This window comes from Pseudophryne corroboree, chromosome 2, assembly GCF_028390025.1.
Source record: "Pseudophryne corroboree isolate aPseCor3 chromosome 2, aPseCor3.hap2, whole genome shotgun sequence".
Taxonomy (NCBI): domain Eukaryota; kingdom Metazoa; phylum Chordata; class Amphibia; order Anura; family Myobatrachidae; genus Pseudophryne; species Pseudophryne corroboree.
This window is the reverse complement of record NC_086445.1, coordinates 176629685-176652131: the sequence shown is the minus strand read 5'-3', so window position 1 is coordinate 176652131 and position 22447 is coordinate 176629685. Positions and strand designations below refer to the sequence as shown.

Below are 22447 nucleotides of genomic sequence, written 5' to 3'. Positions count from 1 at the left end.
AACCTGTAACATCAAATTGGTCTAAAACAACAAAACATTAGCATATTTCACTATTTAGTAGTAATGTTGTAGTTACGTAGTCCTCTTCCATTAATTTCCCCATAGTCCTCTTCCATTGATTTTGAGTACATTTTTCAGTAAAAATCAATTAAAAATCTACTTTTCCAGTGTTAATTCACATTGTGATTATGAATGATTAGGATGTAGCTTCATGGAAATGCACACACAGAGTTTATCAAGGTACTGTAATATTCCGGGGGAAGCACATAAAACTGTTATGGTTAATTTAAAACATGATGCTGTACTGATTAAATGATTACTGTACTTTTACGCTTGAGGTAGTAGACAGATATTGCAAGGCTTTGTAGGGATTGGGAAATAGTCCTTACCAATGCTAATGACTACACATTTTAGATATATATCTGATAAGTCTGTACACTCAAAGTGACTGAAAACAGAGGACACAGAATAAGTACCGGTATGTTGGGTTCTTGTGATTTCTGAATAACTCGTCTTTGCTACGTTACTGAGAACCATTTATCTGCGGCTCCTCCCTCCATATCTTTGTCTTGTTACACTATATAAATGGAAACCATTACTTTGCTCTGTTCTTTCTATAACCAGGAGGATCCACTGATCTGTCCCGCACTAGCCACGTGAAATGATCAGAATGTGGGAGCTTCGTTCTGTAGCATTTACAAGGGCAGTTTTTGTGGAATTTTTTGCTACTCTTTTATTTGTCTTGTTTGGTTTAGGATCATCTTTAAACTGGCCAGGGGCAAATCCGAGTGTTCTTCAGGTTGCACTTGCATTCGGTCTCACCATAGGCACTTTAGTTCAGGCTTTTGGCCACGTAAGTGGTGCCCACATTAACCCAGCTGTAACTCTAGCTTTCATGGTGGGCTCTCAGATTTCCTTCTTACGAGCAGTTTTCTATGTGGGCGCCCAGTTGCTGGGAGCTGTATCTGGAGCCGCCATATTGCAAGGCCTTACTCCAATTGAAGCCAGGGGGAACCTATCAATAAATGGGGTAAGTCATTAAATTACTTCTTATGCCTTTATGTTGTGGTTACATAGTGGATCCCATGAATAGGACTAGTGAGATGAGAATGCAGAAGAGACACCTGTTTTGTGTGCAGCAAAAATGGGGAACAGATCAGGCACTAATTACAATGAAATGCATAAATGTAGATTGATTCTGTATTTTCAAGTTATTGTTACAAATTCCCCATTTCTTTATTTAGATTCTTAAATGATAATCATTATGCATACCATAAAAACTGGCCATTTAACTGGTGTCAGTGTTACTATAAAAGATGTAAGAAAGAATATTAGTACAGTATTCATAGAGGAATTATGCGACTCGGTAAAGGCACAATTCCATAAGCCATGTCTGTTTACATAGAATAAAGTGCCTTTAAAAGTCCATAATATTTGACAATGTATAGTAGTAGTATTACATAAGTTTCCTTAAGAAAATTCAAACATCAACCCATTATTTGGCTTATCATACTATCCCTTTAATTTGGGACACTCGTGAATTACACAGGTTCTGTGGCTGGCTGACCTTAAGCCTGCATTTAACCTGGCTTTAAGCAGCTAGAGAATCTGTGTAATTAATGAGTTGACACTAGGCTTACCATACTATCCTTTTAAATGGGGACACTAATGAATTACACAGGTTCTGTGACTGGCTGACTTCAAGTCTGCATTTCACCTGGTTTTAATCAGTCATAGAACCTGTGAAATCCATCAATGTTCCATTACTTTAGTCGGCTTTAGGTGCTTTGCGTGCCTAAACCCGAGTGTTGTAATGGGCGAGATCAGCACGATAGCTGGTGTCATTTGAATATTGCGATAACATTTGAATTCCCCCCTCAGAGTCATGGTGTAAACACAATACATACATACAGTGGCGGAACTTGTGAGTGGTGGGCCCAGGTACAAAAATATTTTTTCACATTATAACACATGGCAATTAGTGACAGGCAGAGGAAAATGGTGACAGCAGAAGGCATGAGGGTGACAGCGGATAACAGGGGGAGGCAGAGCATGACAGAGGAAGGCAGAGGGTGACAGGTACAAGCCCAGTATCCCGTGAGGTGTGGAGAATAGGGGGCATGTACCTAAGAACACTGCACCCTCTGCTCTGCGGCAGGGGCCCCTGCCCATGGTGCTTTCTTCAGTTTGGCACTCAGTCAGGCAGACTCTGACAGTGCCAGTTACACCAGTTGTAAACCTTTAATGCACAGACAGCATTAGAAATAATTATTGTACATTATTATGTATGTATGTACATTATTAGAAATAATGTACATCTATCTGTTAATTAGAGGCATCATGTGGCTGTGATCATCAGCGCTGATAGGTGGCACACACAAGGACAGCCCTGCTTCCCTAACGTAAGGGGCAGGTCCCTGAGGCAATGGGGCCCCCCATGTTCTCTGTACTGGGACATTCATCCGACATTACTCAAAATAGTCTGCAGGGGGGTCAAGGGATAACTCATTGCTGGTCTGGGCAGTAGTGAGCCCCTTATGGGCCCTACACACTTAAAGATTATCTATCCAATCTGGCTGATTGGAAAGAAAATCTGGCAATGGGGGTAATTCCAAGTTGATCGCAGCAAGAAATTTTTTAGCAGTTGGGCAAAACCATGTGCACTGCAGGGGAGGCAGATTTAACATGTGCAGAGAGAGTTAGATTTGGGTGTGGTGTGTTCAATCTGCAATCTAATTTGCAATGTAAAAATAAAGCAGCCAGTATTTACCCTGCACAGAAAAATAAGATTTTACTTACCGATAAATCTATTTCTCGTAGTCCGTAGTGGATGCTGGGACTCCGTAAGGACCATGGGGAATAGCGGCTCCGCAGGAGACAGGGCACAAGAATAAAAGCTTTAGGATCAGGTGGTGTGCACTGGCTCCTCCCCCTATGACCCTCCTCCAAGCCTCAGTTAGGATACTGTGCCCGGACGAGCGTACATAATAAGGAAGGATATTGAATCCCGGGTAAGACTCATACCAGCCACACCAATCACACCGTACAACCTGTGATCTGAACCCAGTTAACAGTATGATAACCACGAAGGAGCCTCTGAAAAGATGGCTCACAACAACAATAACCCGATTTAGTTAACAATAACTATGTACAAGTATTGCAGACAATCCGCACTTGGGATGGGCGCCCAGCATCCACTACGGACTACGAGAAATAGATTTATCGGTAAGTAAAATCTTATTTTCTCTGACGTCCTAGTGGATGCTGGGACTCCGTAAGGACCATGGGGATTATACCAAAGCTCCCAAACGGGCGGGAGAGTGCGGATGACTCTGCAGCACCGAATGAGAGAACTCCAGGTCCTCCTCAGCCAGGGTATCAAATTTGTAGAATTTAGCAAACGTGTTTGCCCCTGACCAAGTAGCTGCTCGGCAAAGTTGTAAAGCCGAGACCCCTCGGGCAGCCGCCCAAGATGAGCCCACTTTCCTTGTGGAATGGGCTTTCACAGATTTTGGCTGTGGCAGGCCTGCCACAGAATGTGCAAGCTGAATTGTACTACAAATCCAACGAGCAATAGTCTGCTTAGAAGCAGGAGCACCCAGCTTGTTGGGTGCATACAGGATAAACAGCGAGTCAGACTTTCTGACTCCCGCCGTCCTGGAAACATATATTTTCAGGGCCCTGACAACGTCAAGTAACTTGGAGTCCTCCAAGTCCCTAGTAGCCGCAGGCACCACAATAGGTTGGTTCATGTGAAAGGCAGAAACCACCTTAGGGAGAAATTGAGGACGAGTCCTCAATTCTGCCCTGTCAGAATGAAAAATTAAGCAAGGGCTTTTATATGATAAAGCCGCCAATTCTGACACACGCCTGGCTGAAGCCAGGGCTAACAGCATCGTCACCTTCCATGTGAGATATTTTAAGTCCACAGTGGTGAGTGGTTCAAACCAATGTGACTTAAGGAACCTCAAAACAACATTGAGATCCCAAGGTGCCACTGGAGGCACAAAAGGAGGTTGTATATGCAGTACCCCTTTTACAAATGTCTGAACTTCAGGTACTGAAGCCAGTTCTTTCTGGAAGAAAATCGACAGGGCCGAAATTTGAACCTTAATGGACCCTAATTTTAGGCCCATAGACAGTCCTGTTTGCAGGAAATGGAGGAAACGACCCAGTTGAAATTCCTCTGTAGGGGCCTTCTTGGCCTCACACCACGCAACATATTTTCGCCAAATGCGGTGATAATGTTTTGCGGTTACATCCTTCCTGGCTTTGACCAGGGTAGGGATGACTTCATCTGGAATGCCTTTTTCCTTCAGGATCCGGCGTTCAACCGCCATGCCGTCAAACGCAGCCGCGGTAAGTCTTGGAACAGACAAGGCCCCTGTTGGAGCAGGTCCTTTCTTAGAGGTAGAGGCCACGGGTCTTCCGTGAGCATCTCTTGAAGTTCCGGGTACCAAGTCCTTCTTGGCCAATCCGGAACCACGAGTATCGTTCTTACTCCTCTCCTTCTTATGATTCTCAGTACTTTTGGTATGAGAGGCAGAGGAGGGAACACATACACTGACTGGTACACCCACGGTGTCACCAGAGCGTCCACCGCTATTGCCTGAGGGTCCCTTGACCTGGCGCAATATCTGTCTAGTTTTTTGTTTAGACGTGACGCCATCATGTCCACCTTTGGTTTTTCCCAACGGTTTACAATCAGGTGGAAGACTTCTGGGTGAAGTCCCCACTCTCCCGGGTGAAGGTCATGTCTGCTGAGGAAGTCTGCTTCCCAGTTGTCCACTCCCGGAATGAACACTGCTGACAGAGCTATCACATGATTTTCCGCCCAGCGAAGAATCCTTGCAGCTTCTGCCATTGCCCTCCTGCTTCTCGTGCCGCCCTGTCTGTTTACGTGGGCGACTGACGTGATGTTGTCCGATTGGATCAATACCGCCTGACCCTGAAGCAGGGGTTTCGCTTGACTTAGGGCATTGTAAATGGCCCTTAGTTCCAGAATGTTTATATGAAGAGATGTTTCCATGCTTGACCACAAGCCCTGGAAATTTTTTCCCTGTGTGACTGCCCCCCAGCCTCTCAGGCTGGCGTCCGTGGTCACCAGGACCCAATCCTGAATGCCAAATCTGCGGCCCTCTAGTAGATGAGCACTCTGCAGCCACCACAGAAGAGACACCCTTGTCCTTGTCGACAGGGTTATCCGCTGATGCATCTGAAGATGCTATCCGGACCATTTGTCCAGTAGATCCCACTGAAACGTTCTTGCATGGAATCTTCCGAATGGAATCGCTTCGTAAGAAGCCACCATTTTTCCCAGGACCCTCGTGCACTGATGCACTGACACCTGGCCTGGTTTTAGGAGGTTCCTGACTAGCTCGGATAACTCCCTGGCCTTCTCCTCCGGGAGAAACACCTTTTTCTGGACTGTGTCCAGAATCATTCCTAGGAACAGTAGACGTGTCGTTGGAATCAGCTGCGATTTTGGAATATTTAGGATCCACCCGTGCTGACGTAACACTACCTGAGATAGTGCTACTCCGACTTCTAACTGTTCCCTGGACCTTGCCCTTATCAGGAGATCGTCCAAGTAAGGGATAATTAAGATGCCTTTTCTTCGAAGAAGAATCATCATTTCGGCCATTACCTTGGTAAAGACCCGAGGTGCCGTGGACAACCCAAACGGCAGCATCTGAAACTGATAATGACAGTTTTGTACTACAAACCTGAGGTACCCTTGGTGAGACGGGTAGATTGGGACGTGGAGATAAGCATCCTTGATGTCCAGAGACACCATATAGTCCCCTTCTTCCAGGTTTGCTATCACCGCTCTGAGTGATTCCATCTTGAATTTGAACCTCTTTATGTAAGTGTTCAGGGATTTTAGATTTAAAATTTGGTCTCACCGAGCCGTCCGGCTTCGGTACCACAAACAGCGTGGAATAATACCCCTTTCCCTGTTGTAGGAGGGGTACCTTGATTATCACCTGCTGGGAATACAGCTTGTGAATGGCTTCCAAAACTGCCTCCCTGTCGGAGGGAGACTTTGGTAGAGCAGACTTCAGGAACCGGCGAGGGGGAAACGCCTCGAATTCCAGTTTGTACCCCTGCGATACCACCTGTAGAATCCAGGGGTCCACTTGCGAGTGAGCCCACTGCGCGTTGAAATTCTTGAGACGGGCCCCCACCATGTCTGAGTCTGCTTGTAAAGCCCCAGCGTCATGCTGAAGACTTGGCAGAAGCAGGGGAAGGCTTCTGCTCCTGGGAAGCGGCTGCATGGTGCAGTCTTTTTCCCCTTCCTCTGCCCCGGGGCAGAAAGGAATGGCCTTTAGCTCGCTTGTACTTATGGGAACGAAAGGACTGAGTTTGAAAAGACGGTGTCTTTTTTTGCTGATGTGAAGTGACCTGGGGTAAAAAGGTGGATTTTCCAGCCGTTGCCGTGGCCACCAGGTCCGATAGACCAGCCCCAAATAACTCCTCCCCTTTATACGGCAATACTTCCATATGTCGTTTGGAATCCGCATCGCCTGACCACTGTCGCGTCCATAACGCTCTTCTGGCAGAAATGGACATAGCACTTACTCTTGATGCCAGGGTGCAAATATCCCTCTGTGCATCACGCATATATAGTAATGCATCCTTCAAATGCTCTATAGTTAACAGTATATTGTCCCTATCCAGGGTATCAATATTTTCAGTCAGGGAATCCGACCACGCGACGCCAGCACTGCACATCCAGGCTGAAGCGATTGCTGGTCGCAGTATAACACCAGTATGTGTGTATATACTTTTAAGAATATTTTCCAGCCTTCTATCTGCTGGTTCTTTGAGGGTGGCCGTATCAGGAGACGGTAACGCTACTTGTTTAGATAAACGTGTGAGCGCCTTATCTACCCTAGGGGGTGTTTCCCAACGTGTCCTAACCTCTAACGGGAAAGGATATAGTGCCAATAATTTTTTAGAAATTAGCAGGTTTTTTGTCGGGGGAAACCCACGCTTTATCACACACCTCATTTAACTCATCTGACTCAGGGAAAACTATTGGTAGTTTTTTCACACCCCACATAATACCCTTCTTTGTGGTACTTGTAGTGTCAGAAATGTTTAATGCTTCCTTCATTGCCGTGATCATGTAACGTGTGGCCCTACTGGACATTACGTTTGTCTCCTCACCGTCGACACTAGACTCAGTATCTGTGTCTGGATCTGTGTTGACCCACTGAGGTAACGGGCGTTTTAGGGCCCCTGACGGTGTCTGAGACGCCTGGACAGGCACTAATTGATTTGCCGGCTGTCTCATGTCATCAACCGTTCTTTGCAAAGTGCTGACATTATCACTTAATTCTTTAAATACGATCATCCAGTCAGGTGTCGACTCCCTAGGGGGTGACATCACTAACCCAGGCAATTGCTCCGCCTCCACATCATTTTCCTCCTCATACATGTCGACACACACGTACCGACACACAGCACACACACCGGGAATGCTCTGATAGAGGACATGACCCCACAAGCCCTTTGGAGAGACAGAGGGAGAGTCTGCCAGCACACACCAAGCGCTATATATATATACAGGGATAACCTTATATAAGTGTTATTCCCTTATAGCTGCTGTTTATATAGTTTTTAGCTGCCAATAGTGCCCCCCCTTCTCTTTTTTACCCTGATTCAGTAGCAAGTCTGCAGGGGAGAGTCAGGGAGCCGTCCTTCCAGCGGAGCTGTGAGGGAAAATGGCGCTTGTGTGCTGAGGAGATAGGCTCCGCCCCTTCACGACGTCCTTATCTCCCGCTTTTTCTGTAAAAAATGGCAGGGGTTAAAATACATCCATATAGCCCCAGAGCTATATGTGATGTATTCTTTAGCCAATCTAAGGTATATCATGTTATATTGCGTCTCAGGGCGCTCCCCCCCAGCGCCCTGCACCCTCAGTGACCGGAGTGTGAAGTGTGCTGAGAGCAATGGCGCACAGCTGCGGTGCTGTGCGCTACCTTAGTCTGAAGACAGGATCGTCTTCTGCCGCCGATTTCACCGGACCTCTTCGCTCTTCTGGCTCTGTAAGGGGGCCGGCGGCGCGGCTCCGGGACCCATCCAGGCTGAACCTGTGATCGTCCCTCTGGAGCTAATGTCCAGTAGCCTAAGAAACCCGATCCACTCTGCACGCAGGTGAGTCCGTTTCTTCTCCCCTTAGTCCCACGATGCAGTGAGCCTGTTGCCAGCAGGACTCACTGAAAATAAAAAACCTAAAATATACTTTTATTCTAAGCAGCTCAGGAGAGCCACCTAGCCTGCACCCTTCTCGTTCGGGCACAAAAATCTAACTGAGGCTTGGAGGAGGGTCATAGGGGGAGGAGCCAGTGCACACCACCTGATCCTAAAGCTTTTATTCTTGTGCCCTGTCTCCTGCGGAGCCGCTATTCCCCATGGTCCTTACGGAGTCCCAGCATCCACTAGGACGTCAGAGAAATAGGATTTTGGTACTTACCAGGTAAATCCTTTTCTTTGAATCCATAGGGGGCACTGGAGTACTCTTGGGATATGGACGGCTTCCGCAGGAACAGGGCACTGAATATTTAAATTTAGAACTCTCTACCCCTCCATATCCCAGAGTACCTCAGTGTTTTTTACTGAGCCGAACAGGAACTATAGAGAGGTTGACAATGGAGAATTACATATAACATAACGGACAACAATAAAGTTGACACCTAACGTTACTGACAACTAAACAGTTGACACCATAACCGATAGAACTTGATAATTTGAACCAGTCGGTGAGAGTGTGTTACCATAAGATTCCCTGAACTTACCACAAACCAGGTAAAACTGCTCTGGGTGGGCGTCCAGTGCCCCCTATGGATTCAAAGAAAAGGATTTACCTGGTAAGTACCAAAATCCTATTTTCTTTTTCATCCACTAGGGGTCACTGGAGTACTCTTGGGACGTACCAAAGCTTCCCCTGTGGGCGGGAGAGCTGTTTGGCACCTGTAACACTAAGCGGCCAAAGCTAGATGCTGATGCCGCAAACGTATCAAACTTGTAAAAGTGCACAAACGTATGCACTGATGACCATGTAGCCGCACGGCAAAGCTGCGTCGTAGAAGCTCCACGACCAGCTGCCCATGAAGTTCCCACAGAACGTGTGGAATGAGCTGTTACTGATGTAGGCGGCTGTAACCTAGCCTGAAGGTAAGCCTGATGTATGGTCAGTTTTATCCATCTGGATAAGGTCTGCTTAGAAGCTGGCCAATCCATCTTGGCAGTATCATAGAGAACAAACAACGTATCCGTGTTACGAACTGTAGACGTTCGGAATACATAAACGCGTAGTGCGCGTACCACATATAAAGTTCCAGAATCTCCTGTTAACACAGGAACTACCATAGGTTGATTGATGTGAAAAGATGACACTACCTTTGGTAAGAAAGCGGGATTCGTTCGAAGTTCCGCTCTGTCATCATGAAACACCAAATACGGTGGCTTGCATGACAAGGCACCCAAATTTGAAACACGCCTTGCCGAAGCTAAGGCTAGGAGAAAAATAGTTTTTTTTTCAAGTGAGATACTTAATATCCACTTGTTGTAAGGGTTCAAAATATGAAGACTGTAAGAAATCTAAAACCAGATTCAAGTCCCATGACGTTGTAGGTGGAATGAATGGAGGCTGTACTCTGAGGACACCTTGCAGAAAGGTGTGTACAGACGGCAATAGAGCCAATCGTCTTTGAAAGTAAATTGACAAAGCAGAGACCTGCACCTTTAGTGTAGTATAAACGCAGTCCTCCATCTAATCCCGTTTGTAGAAATAACAAAAGACGGGAAAACTTAAAAGATGATGTCGGAAACTTCCGAGCTTCACACCAACCTATATAGGCACGCCGAATTCTGTAATAAAGAGCTGCCGTAACTGGCTTCCTAGCTCGTAACATGGTTGGTATAACCAATTCTGGAATGCCCTCTCTTCTTAAGAGGGCGGTCTCAACAGCCACCCCGTCAAACGCAGCCGCGCTAAATGGAGGTAAAGAACCGGACTTTATTGTAATAGGTCTGGACGTAGCGGCCAAGGATCGTCTGAGAGTAGTCTGTGGAGATCCGAGAACCAAGCTCTCTGAGGCCAATGAGGCACCACTAGTATGACTGTGGCGGACTCTCTCTTGATCCGTTTTAGCAACAGAGGGAACAGCGGAAATGGTGGAAACAGATATACGAGGCTGTACGGCCACGCGATTGTGAGAACATCCACTGCCACTGCCTTTGGATCTCGCATTCTGAACACATACTGGGGCGTTTGGTGATTGTGGCGAGATGCCATCAGGTCCACTTGAGGGTAACCCCACCTCTGGACCAACATGTGAAAAACTTCTGGATTTAATGCCCATTCTCCTGGATGAAAATCCCTACGGTTGAGATAATCCGCCTTTTAGTTGTCCACTCCCGGAATGAACACTGCCGACAATATCACTTGGTGATGCTCGGCCCAATTGAGGATTCAAGCTACTTCCCGCATTGCCATGCGGCATCTTGTTCCTCCTTGTTGGTTGATGTACGCGACCGCTGTCGCGTTGTCTGACTGCACCTGGACAGTCTGAGACCGAAGCATATGTACTGCTTGTCGTAGCGCATTGTAAATTGCCCGGAGTTCCAGGACATTTATAGACAGCAATCTTTCGTGATCCACCCAGAGACCCTGGAGCTGACAATTTTGAACTGCAGCTCCCCAACCTCTGAGATTTGCGTCCGTCGTTAGAATTATCCAATTCCAGGCGCCGAACCATTTCCCTGCGGTTAGATTGTGTACTTTGAGCCACCAGAGTAGAGATACCCTGGCCCGTGGCGACACCCTCACCCTGTGGTGAATCTGCAGATGCAAGCCCGACCACTGTGCGAGCACATCCAGTTGAAAAGGACGTGAGTGAAATCTTCCGAACTGAAGCGCTTCGAAAACCGCCAACATTGTGCCTAAGAGGCGAATGCACAAATGTACCGAGACTGTGCGTGACTTGAGCAGTAATTGTACCAGATGACGAATAATCTGTACTTTCTGTTCTGGTAGGTAAATTCTTTGATTTACCGTATCGAGAATCATAACTAGGAATTGAAGTCGTTGAGACGAAATTAGATGTGATTTCTTGAAGTTGACAATCCAACCGTGGTGAACTAGTACATTGTACGTTAGCAACGCATGTTGGAGGAACATCTGTTGAGACGGAGCTTTGATGAGCAGATTGTCCAAGTACGGAACTATTATCACTTTCAGGGATCTGAGATGAGCTATCATCACAGACATCCCTTTGGTGAATACCCGAGGCGCTGACGAGAGGCCAACCGGTAGAGCCTGAAACTGGTAATGGTTCTGCCGTATTGCAAAATGCAAGAACCTCTGATGAGGTGGCCAAATCGGAATGTGTAAGTACGCATCCTTGAGATCTACCGCAATCATGAATTCCTGTGGCTGTAAACCTGCAATTACTGACCGCAGAGATTCCATCTTTAATCTGTAGTAAGTGACGTACTGATTGAGACCCTTTAAGTTTAATATTGGCCTGACGGAGCCATCCGGCTTTGGTCCCCCAAACAGACTGGAATAATAACCCTGACCTTGATGGTGTACAGGGACCGGAATCAAAAACTGCTGAATCCAGCAGAGACTGAATGGCAATTTGCCGAACCGCCCTCTTGTCGTCCGACAGAGGCAGTCCTGTCTTGAAAAACCGCAGTGGCGGGAGACAGCTAATTGTACCAGATGACGAATAATCTGTACTTTCTTTTAACACTAAATTGCGGATCCACCCTTCTGTGGATATCTGGAACCCCGCCAAATGGAACGTCTGAAGGCGTGCTCCCACAATTAGAAAGCCGAGATGGGCTGGGAGCCCGTCATGCCACTGGCTTGTCGGTGACCTTAGCGTCCTGACGACTGGTGTTGGTTTGTTGGAAACCACGTCCTCGATCTCGTCTACCAGGCATGGCTGTTCCTCTACCACGGCCTTGAAAGGGCTGAGGTCTAAAGGATTTGAACGCCGGCCTAGAGTATTTCCATCTAGGTACCGTTGGAGGCAATGGTAGGAAAACAGACTTTCCCCCCGTGGCCTCAGAAATCCATTTGTCCAATTTAGGACCAAACAACTTCTCGCCACCGTATTCTTTTGACCTCTGACTCCACTTGCCAAGAACGCAGCCAGAGTGCTCGTCCTGCTGTAACTAGCGACGATGAAAGGCGAGAAGTGAGCTGACAGCCGGCAGGAGAAGCTGTACATAGATACTTAGCAGCTTCTCAGATTTGATTAGCGAGAAGTATAAGGTGATCGTCATGTAGGGCAGACTTGAGTTCTGTTATCCATACCATTATCGCCTCAGTTACTCAAATGCCCTTCTATTTTACGGTCTGAAGGGTCTTTATAAGTTTTGACACAGACGAATCCACCAATGGCGGATTCTCCCATGTAGATGTCACTGACTGTGGAAACGGGTAACTAGACTTAAATTGGCGAGGTATAGAACCGGTTATCCGGTTCTTCCGTGTTTCTACTAACATCTTATTAAGAGATTCCGAAACAGGAAACCCATTGGAGATCTCTGTCGTTTAGTAAATACGACTTTATCATATGTCAGAGGCTCCTTAGTCTCTGTAAACTTCAGAGACTGACGCACTGGCCTGATGAGATTATCAATGCTTGTGCTGTCAAAATCTGCACTATCTGACTGCTGGTCTAATTCGCCCTCCTCACCCTTATTTTGCGCAGTGAGGTCTGGCATAGAATCTTCAGACTGCAACATACAGTAGCAGAAACTGGTAAATTATAAGACAAATTAAATTTATACCTTGTACCCAAAGTGGACTTGGACCTTTGCAAAGGCTGAGAGCCCTTCGGTAGTTCTGGCGGTCTCACCCGAGACTCAGACCTTGCCGCTTACCGCTCGTGTCGAGCGGCGGCCAATTCTGATTTCAACCCAGTCATTACATTTGCTAACATAGACCATGGAGTGTCCGGGGATGAAATCGGCTTCCGGAGTGGAAACCGACAAAACATACTGTACATGTGGTAGATCCATGGTGGTCATACCGAGTTGATCGCTCGTTATTTTTTTTCGCAACGGAGCGATTAGTCGCTAATGCGCATGCGCAATATCCACAGTGCGACTGCGCCAAGTAAATTTGCTATTAAGTTTGGTATTTTACTCACGACATTACAAGGTTTTTCTTCGTTCTGGTGATCGTAGTGTGATTGACAGGAAGTGGGTGTTTCTGGGCGGAAACTGGCCGTTTTATGGGTGTGTGCGAAAAAACGCTGCCGTTTCTGGGAAAAACGCGGGAGTGGCTGGAGAAACGGGGGAGTGTCTGGGAGAACGCTGGGTGTGTTTGTGACGTCAAACCAGGAACGAAACTGACTGAACTGATCGCAGTGGCAGAGTAAGTCTCGAGCTACTCAGAAACTGCTAAGAACTGTCTATTCGCAAATCTGCTAATCTTTCGTTCGCAAATCTACTATGCTAAGATTCACTCCCAGTAGGCGGCGGCTTAGCGTGTGCAAAGCTGCTAAAAGCAGCTTGCGAGCGAACAACTCGGAATGAGGGCCTATGTACAGACATTGCAGTGAAACTTCTTTTTAGTCTTTGCTGGTGCCTTACTCATTATGCAGACAGACAATACAATATACAAAGACAGACACTTACACGACTCAGTAAAATTGTTACTTAAGGTGTGTAATATATATATATGGCCGCAGTGCAGTGCACGTGGCCAGCACTATATGAAACCTGATCCAAAATTCCCACTAACACCCCTGCGCCATCCGGTGGAGTAGAGATGTAGGACAGGAACGTTCTGGAATCACAAACAGGAAGAAACAGGAAGAATGGTTAAAATGGCCCCCATGCAATGCTTACAGTTATAATCACAGTGCAGGTTACAATACATGACTTTATAACCTGTACCTGACTGTGGATTTAATATAGGCTTACTAGCCTATTAATATAACCTATGCAGCATATATAATATGGCAGCCTGTCATGCAGTCTATTTTTCTCCCTTGCATCAGCGCTGCCTGTGATCAGACTTCTCCCCCCTCCCCCTGTGCTCCGTGTAGCGCTGCGTCTCAGCAGGGAGAGGTTGCCGGGAAGCGGGACCCCGGAATCATTGCAGGGAGGCGGGGAACGCGTTATATGGAGAGCGGCCGTGTTGGAAAGTGTGGCCGGCGTGTGAAAAGGGTGCGGCGGCCCAGAGCGGCGTGTAGCGGCTTTTGGCAGCGCTAGTGTGAGCGGCTGTGCTGCGGCGGTCGCAGCGGCTGGGGCGGGCCTGTGAGCAGACGCTGAGCCCCGTACAGCGCGGACGGAGCGGCTGGGCGGGCGGCCTGTATTAGCGGCGGTGATAAACACGGACCCCACACAGCGGGGCGGCAGCATGCGCTGACCGCCCCGTCCCCCCAGCATACCTTGTCTCCTGTAGGGAGGGCTGCGACGGGGCTTCTTTCTGTAAGCTCCGTCCAGCTGTTGCAGCAGTCAGTGGGCTGCGTGTGGCTGTGAGGGTGCTCTTTGTGAGGACCGACACGCCATGCGCTGCCTTCGCGCAGCGGCACTATCCCGGACCCACGTTTTTAGTATAAACTGGGAAGGGATGTGCTTAAGTTGTAAAAAAAAAGTAAAAATTAAAAATTAAAAGCAAAATAAAAAAATATTCAAAGAAATTGTGGGAGCCCCACACAAGCCTTGTTAGTACTGTGAGCACAGAAAAAAACCCTTAGGTACTCTGGGATATGGAGGGGTGGAGAGTTCTAAATTTAAATATTCAGTGCCCTGTTCCTGCGGAAGCCGTCCATATCACAAGAGTACTCCAGTGACCCCTAGTGGATGAAAAAGAAATAAAATAACCCTCCCAAATCTAACTCTCTCTGCACATGTTATAACTGCCTCCCCTGCAGTGCACATGGTTTTGCCCAACTGCTAAAAAATTATCTGCTGCGATCAACTTGGAATTACCCCCAATGTCTGGGAGAAAATGACAATCAACCATTTGCTCATAAAATCCAGAAAATAGACAAAAACGGTTGTTCAGATAAATTTGTTTAATGAAACAAACTTAACCAATTTGTCTGAAAGTCCATTTTTGTCTGTTTTCCAGTGTTTGAGAGCAAATGGTCAATTGTCATTTGCTCCCATACAATACCAGATTTCTGTTCCAATCAGAAAGATAATCTTTAAGTGGGTAGGGCCCTTTAGTCCTCAGGGGCCCCGATGCAATGCACCTACTGCACTGGTGGTAGTTCCGCCTCTGCCTACATATAAAAATAATATGTGTTGCTTACAATAGTGATGTTAAGCACAACATGTGCTAAAATAAGCACACACATGACAACATATACACCTAGAGAAAAGTGTTATTTTGTAGATTTAAAAAAGCTAATTTATTTAATTAGGCATGCAGCACACTAAACAGCGTTCCCTGCATCACTGTAACACAATCAGCTGCCTGCGATTTTGCAAGTATTAGCTTGACCATCAGAACTTTTGCTGCTGCCATCATCAGTACTGCCACAGTCTGCGTAGGTCTCCAGCTACTCAGTCTGTGCTGTTGAAGCGTTTACAATTTCTGCAATCTATGGGGCAGATGTATTAAGCCTGGAGAAATGATAAAGCAGTGATAAGTGGAAGGTGATAACGCGCCAGCCAATCATTATGGGTTTGAAAAAATGACAGTTAGGAGCTGATTGGCTGGTGTGTTATCACCTTTCACTTGTCACTGCTTTATCACTTCTCCAGGCTTAATACATCAGCTCCTGTTTCACATATATTGTGATTGAAACACCCACGACAAACCCACTACACTCCCCGCATGGCATAAGCGTACCCATCCCACTGACACGCCTCCACCACTCCTTTTATCGTTGCCAAATGGAATTGCTACTGTGTTTGCAGGTACCTAGGTACAATGATGGAAACCATACTTGGCGCGCACGCACTGTCTTCTATTTGGTTGTGTACGCATGCACAGTGTGCCGATAATCGTTCATTGCACAATTTTTCGCATTTGCAACTGATGCTGAATGAGGCCCAGTGAGCTTAACAGATAGGCTACCTGTTATTGCAGCTTCACTGCACTAGACTGTTTAAGCTGGGCATATAAAAGACTTTGTATGTCCAGAAGATGAAGTTACTACAATAACAGATACCTATTTTAGGATGTATCTAATCAATTATAAATTATATGTTATATGGGCATGGGAGAGATACATAATTGTGGGTTTATCCTGTAAAAAAACACTTCTGTTTTTCTTTCACAGTTATTCAACAACACGGAAGCTGGACACGCTTTTACTATTGAATTATTTCTAACTCTTCAACTGGTCTTGTGTATACTCGCCTCCACTGATGATCGAAGGACAGATAACGTGGGTTCTCCAGCTTTGTCTATTGGTCTTTCGGTGGCAGTTGGACACCTTCTCGGTGTAGGTATATGAGCCCTTAACTCCCGAGTTACCATGAGACATGAATGACTGCACATCATCACACACCATAATGAAGTAGAACACACATCAGTACCCACACATCAGCACAAAAGTGATGTCATAAAGATCAACATAACTGATAAAATGGAAACTGCAATAACAAAAGATGATCTTACTTTCATTCCAACTTAGAGACATTTTTAAATGTTTTTCTAAAAATATCTGTACAGAAGCTAAGAATTTTTGGAATATCATAAGAATGCAGCCAGCAGAAACACACACACAAAAAAAAATCTTCATTTTAACTTCTCCAATGTAGATTTCCTAAGCAATAAGGGTGTGAGTGATTCTGCCTTGGTGCTTTCCCTGATCACATATTTTCAATAAATTATTTCTGATAACATGCAAAAAAAGATATAAACATACATAGCATAGCCTGTAATCAATCAAAGACACCTTATTGTTAACGGTAGTGCTAGAAAGTATTGATGTTAGACCCTTCAAGTCTTCAGATTAAGGGCCAAATGTAATGGAGTGGGATTTTGCACAAATGTACGAGTTTGGCGCAAAACTTGCACATTTTGCAAAGGCGACCAATGTAATGGTATGCGGAAACATGCAAAATCGCATGTTTCCTGCAGTCTAAAAAATTGCAATGAGAAAACTCGCATCCAGATGTTTTGCCATTGCAAACATATAACTAGGGCAATGTAATAGGATTCGAGTTTACAACTCGCACCTAAAACATTACCAAAAAATTGCCACTAAATAGACCAGCTTTTGGCTGGCAAGATTGACAGAAGCATGCACAGATCAGTAAGATCCATGCATGCTTCTGTATGGAAAAGTAAAGAAAGAGTTAAAAAGTAAAAAAAGACCTGCAGGTTCCCCCCAAAAGCATAACCAGGCCCAGGCTCTTTGAGGGCGGGATGTACTAAATAAAAAATGCGGTAAAACCCCCGTTTTCAGGGGTTTTACCACATTTTCAAATGTACTATCACCCGACCACCGCATTTTCGCCGATGCGGGTATCGCCATCTCTGGATGGAGATACCCTATAGAATCCTATGGGCTTGTTTTCGCCGGCCGCCGCAGACGCCGAACCCCGCCGCAGACGCTGACTCCCCTCCCTCCCAGCATACCTTCCTCCAGGAAGCCTGGAGCCGGAAGGTAATCTCCTCCTCCTCCTAGCAACGCAGCCGGAGGTCCTTTCCGACTGCAGGGGGGAGGAGGAGGCACCGGGGACAGCCTGCTTCCCGGCAGGGGAGCAGGTGAAGATCCCGGGGAGGTGATCTACCTCACAGGTATCGCGGGGGGGCCTCCATCACCGCATTGCGATATTAATCGCATATGTTAGTACATATGCGATCAACATCGCTGTGATACATCCTGCCCTAAGCCAGTCCTGGTTGCAAAAATACGGGGAAAAAATTGAGTAGGGTCCCCCCCGTATTTAAACAATTAGCACCAGGCTCTTGGACCGGTCCTGGTTTCAAAAATATGGGGGACAAATGAAGTAGGGGGCCCCCCGTATTTTTAAAACCAGCACCGGGCTCCACTAGTCAGGGAGGTAATGCCACAGCCGGGGGACACTTTTATATACGTCCGTGCGGCCGTAGCATCACACCCCCCAACTAGTCATCCCTGGCCGGGGTTCCCTGGGGGAGTGGACTGTGGATGGCGGGCTGATAGCCATAAAAAGTGTTAAAATATATAAATAAATATTGTCTTTTGCTGTGGAACTACAGGTCCCAGCAAGCCTTGACGCATGCTGATACTTGGAGAACCACAAGTACCAGCATGCGGGCTATTAAAGGGCCCTCTGGTACCTGTAGTTCCACAACAAAAGAAATATTCAAATAAACACACACACACACCGTGACAGTATAATTTTATTAAAACACTCTTACACACTCACACATACTTACCTGCATCCCACACCGCCATTCACATCCACTTGTCCTGTAGAATCCACTGGTTATCTGTAAAAAAAAATGTAAACTCACCTAAAATCCTGTGTAGATTGTTCCTCTTCTTTCCAAGTAGGCATTCACAGGGTTAAAAAAAACAAATCGAAAAAACACGAACCACGCAACTAAAGGGGGGTTCCATGTTTACCAATGGATCCCCTTTCCCCGAATGCTGGGACCCCTTGTGACTACTGTCAGTTGGGGAACCGCTTGCCAATCAGAGAGTGCCACGTCATAGCACTCTCCTGGGAGAAATCCCCATTATCGCCTGTGGTGGGAACCTTGCGGTCTGCAGTAGATCGCAAGGTTAATTGAGGTCACCCACAAGAGTGACCTCAATTAACCTTGCGGTCTACCGCAGACCGCAAGGTTCCCACCATAGGCGATAATGGGCATTTCTCTCCCCATTACTGCCTATGCGTTCTGCTTGATTAGCGCTCTCTTGATTGGCTGTGCACTCCTGGCCTGCCAATCAAGCAGAGCGTATAGGCAATAATGGGTAGAGAAATCCCCATTAACGCCTATGGTGGGAACCTTGTGGTCTGCAGTAGACCGCAAGGTTAATTGAGGTCACCCACAAGGTTCCAACCATAGGCGATAAGGTTATTATTATAATTATTATCCTTTATATGGCGCCACATGGGATCCGCAGCTCCCAATTATAGATTAAACAAATATGCAAAACATGAAGTCAGTGACTTATAGTTCAATACAATATAGGACAAGTACAGGGTATATAAACATAGCTGCGTCAGTAAACAGCACTGAAATGAGTATCAGGGTGGCAGAAAACTGAGGGATTTGGTGCCATCAAAGGGATTATTGAAAAGAAGATAGGTTAAGAGATATAAAAGCAGGTATGGTATGCGTGTCCCGGACTCTAAGGGGGCGGGATTCCGGCGTCGGTATTGTGGTTGGCGGTCTCCTGACCGCCGGTCACGTAACTGCCTCCTGTAAAAGCATATGAGGGAAGAGGACCCTGTTTACGAAAGCTTACATTCTTAAGGGGAGGAAGTTTACACAAAACTGCCACACAATGGCGCCACCACCTCACACTTTAAAATAATTCCCAGTGGAGAAGGTACTTTAGTTTGCTTGGTACTGAAACTCAAGAACATAAAAACATAGTGCAATACTGCTTGAATAAAACTCTTGTTTATTATAAGAGACACTCTCACATTTACAATGGTTCAAATAGGCGTATCACAATATGTAGATGTAGATCCCACCCAGGACAATCAGTATCAGGGAAAGAAGTCCACGCGTCAGATGTCTGGTGTGATGGTGTCCCTTGCTTAAAAGCGTTTTCGAACCTCCACAGTCCTTCATCAGAAGCATGGGACACTATCCCAACGGACCATGGGATAGTGTCCAATGCTTCTGATGAAGGACTGTGGAGATCCAAAAACACGTTTTATGTTTTTATCTTCTTGAGTTTCTGTACCAAGCAAATTAAAGTACCTGCTCCACTGGGAATTATTTTAAAGTGTGATATATATTTTTTCATCCCTATTTAATTGCTGGTGGTGCCATTGTGTGACAGTTTTGTGTAAATTTCCTTTGGTATATATATTCTGAGTGTTGGTGAAGGCTCTGTATTTCTGCACCATAGACTGCATCCAGCAAGTTTGCGCAATTTGGATCTATCACTATTGTTTACATTGTTAAGGGGAGGGGCACACAGATAGGGGTGACACAAATGGGGTATAAAGTGAACGTGGGCCACGGAGGTCTTAGGATGAGACGGATGGGTTTGGTGAAGAAGTGTGTCTTGAGAGCCCGTTTGAAGTTTTGTAGAGAGGGGGAGAGGTGAATTCCAGAAAAAGGGAGCAGCACGTGCAAGATCTTGGAGGTAGGAGTGGGAGGAGGTAATCAGTAGGCAGGAGGGACGGCGTGCATTAGCAGAGCGAAGAGGACGGGAGGGAACGTAAGATCAGAGATGTAACTGGGAGAGGAGTGGGTGAGGACTTTGTAAGTGAATGTGAGAAGCTTGAAATGGATTCTGAAGGGGAAGGTTCTCAAATGGTTTATTATATCAAAGCATCTGCGACCGACACTGCGTCTTTGTATGCAGCTGCTAGGATTTGTGATACTGCCTGTGGGCATCGCGATATGTTCCAAGGAGATACATTAACCTATTATCGCACATCTGCTGCATAGGGGGTCGCAGCTGTGAATGCATTAGCATACAACTCAGAACAATAGACTACCCAGTGGATAAGCTACGTATTGCAGTTTGCCAGTGATAGTATGCACTGATCACTATTTTGTGAAGGTTAGACAGAGTTTTTGAACTTGTTAAACTATATATATTTATGTTTTAGATACATTACACTGGCTGTTCCATGAATCCGGCAAGATCCTTTGCACCGGCAGTTTTCACAGGAATCTTCAGTGCCCACTGGGTAAGGTTGCTGCCCATCTGGTCTGATTCTGAGTAGGACGGATCCCTGTTCACAGACGAAAATGTGGACTGTTTGCATACAGCACAAGTGCATATGCAAATTTATGCATCTTTACATATGTTAGGCGCATTTTGATCAAATCAGATAGGGCGGTTAAGCCAATAACTGTGAGTGTCATTTGCTGTGTCAGTAGCTTTGATAGGCAGCAGTACTAATGAATTAATAAACTAGAGGTGCTGCCTATCTGCTGAATCAAGGCCATAACTAGGTGTGTGCCAGCGGTGCCTGGCACACAGCGCATATGCACTGTAGGCGCAGTACCGCCAGCAACACCTGTAGTCTGTCAGCGGTAGTTAGCTGCTGCGTACAGGGATGGAACCGGACGCCAAAACAAATCATGTGCCTGCCTGTCAGCTCCGCCTCTCCCTGCCTTTCCCCCAGGTTACTGTGCAGCCGCGGGAAGTAATGCTCGACCCCGCCCCAACAATCCACCGCCGGAATTTACACTGTAGCCTAACAACCCCCACCCAGGATACACTGAGCCACGGGCAGCAATGCAGTCTGTGTGCATGTATGTCTGTGTCATACTTACCTACTTTATAAATCTCCTCCCTGGGAGTTGCCTGGAGAGGAGAGGCAGGTGGGCGGTGACAAGGGCAGGGCTTAGCAAATCATATCATTAGGCTCCACCCACCTGCAGGGAATATGCCGCTATTGGCTCAGATTTGCATAGGGGCAGGGCTAAAATTACGCAATTATCATATAATCACGTCATTAGGCCATGCCCCCACCAGCAGGTCCGCGGTTTTAATGTATTTATCTTCAAAGTGGGCAGAATGCGGTAGAGATGCCTACTGTTCCGGGGCTGCAGGGGACTATCCAAGAAACTGGGTGCCTCCCACAGAATCCGGGAATGTATGGAATGTGTAGGCCGGGAGGGGGGCAGGGGGGTAGTCTGCAGAAAGTGTGTGTGTGTGTGTGCAGGGCAGGAGGCAGTCTGCTCTCCATGTGTGTTTGTGTAATGTGCTGTCCAAGTGTGTGTGCAGGGGAGGAGGCAGTTTGCAGTCAGTGCGTGTGTTGGGGGGGAGGGGACAGTCTGCACAGGGCCGTAACTAAGTGTGGGTGGATGGTGGTCTGCACACAGCTCATTTGTGCTGTGGACACACAATCCACATCCACCCCGATTTGCCACCGCCAGCTGCAGTGCTGCCTGCTATAACATATAAAAGTAGCATTGCGCCCAGCTCCTCTGCTGGACGTCCAGCTGCTGCCCGCTGATATAGATTATAGCTTTCAGCGCGGCGCAGACTATCTCTGTCTCCCCATCCCGAGTGCTGCAGCTCCGCCCCCCCTCCTCTTTGACTGGTGCAGCAGCGCAGTGTACCTGCACCATACAGGCTGGACTAGAGACGTGCCTCCTCCCGGCAGAGAGCCGCGCAGGGGATGCAGGGAGCCGAGAGGACGTAGTGATGGCAGCACCGTCAGCAGCAGCTCTGATTCCATAGTGTACCACAGCTACAGCCGTCACTAGCACAGGGACATCCCCCCTCCGCAGCCATGGCTGCCTGCACTCCAGCCATCATCAGATAGGTACTACTGTGTGTGTGTCTCTCTCTCCCCCTCCTACCCCTCTCTT

At 46.8% G+C, this 22447-nt stretch overlaps 1 protein-coding gene across 1 annotated transcript in view; it reads left to right on the top strand.

The window, feature by feature from the left end:
• The first annotated feature begins 661 nt into the window (after positions 1–661).
• Positions 662–22447, top strand: part of LOC135006668 (aquaporin-2-like) — a 53203-nt gene continuing 31417 nt past the window's right edge. The window contains exons 1-3 of the mRNA XM_063952040.1: positions 662–1030; positions 16272–16436; positions 20731–20811. Coding sequence (XP_063808110.1) covers positions 662–1030; positions 16272–16436; positions 20731–20811 — 615 coding nt within the window. The remainder of the gene's footprint in view (positions 1031–16271; positions 16437–20730; positions 20812–22447) is intronic.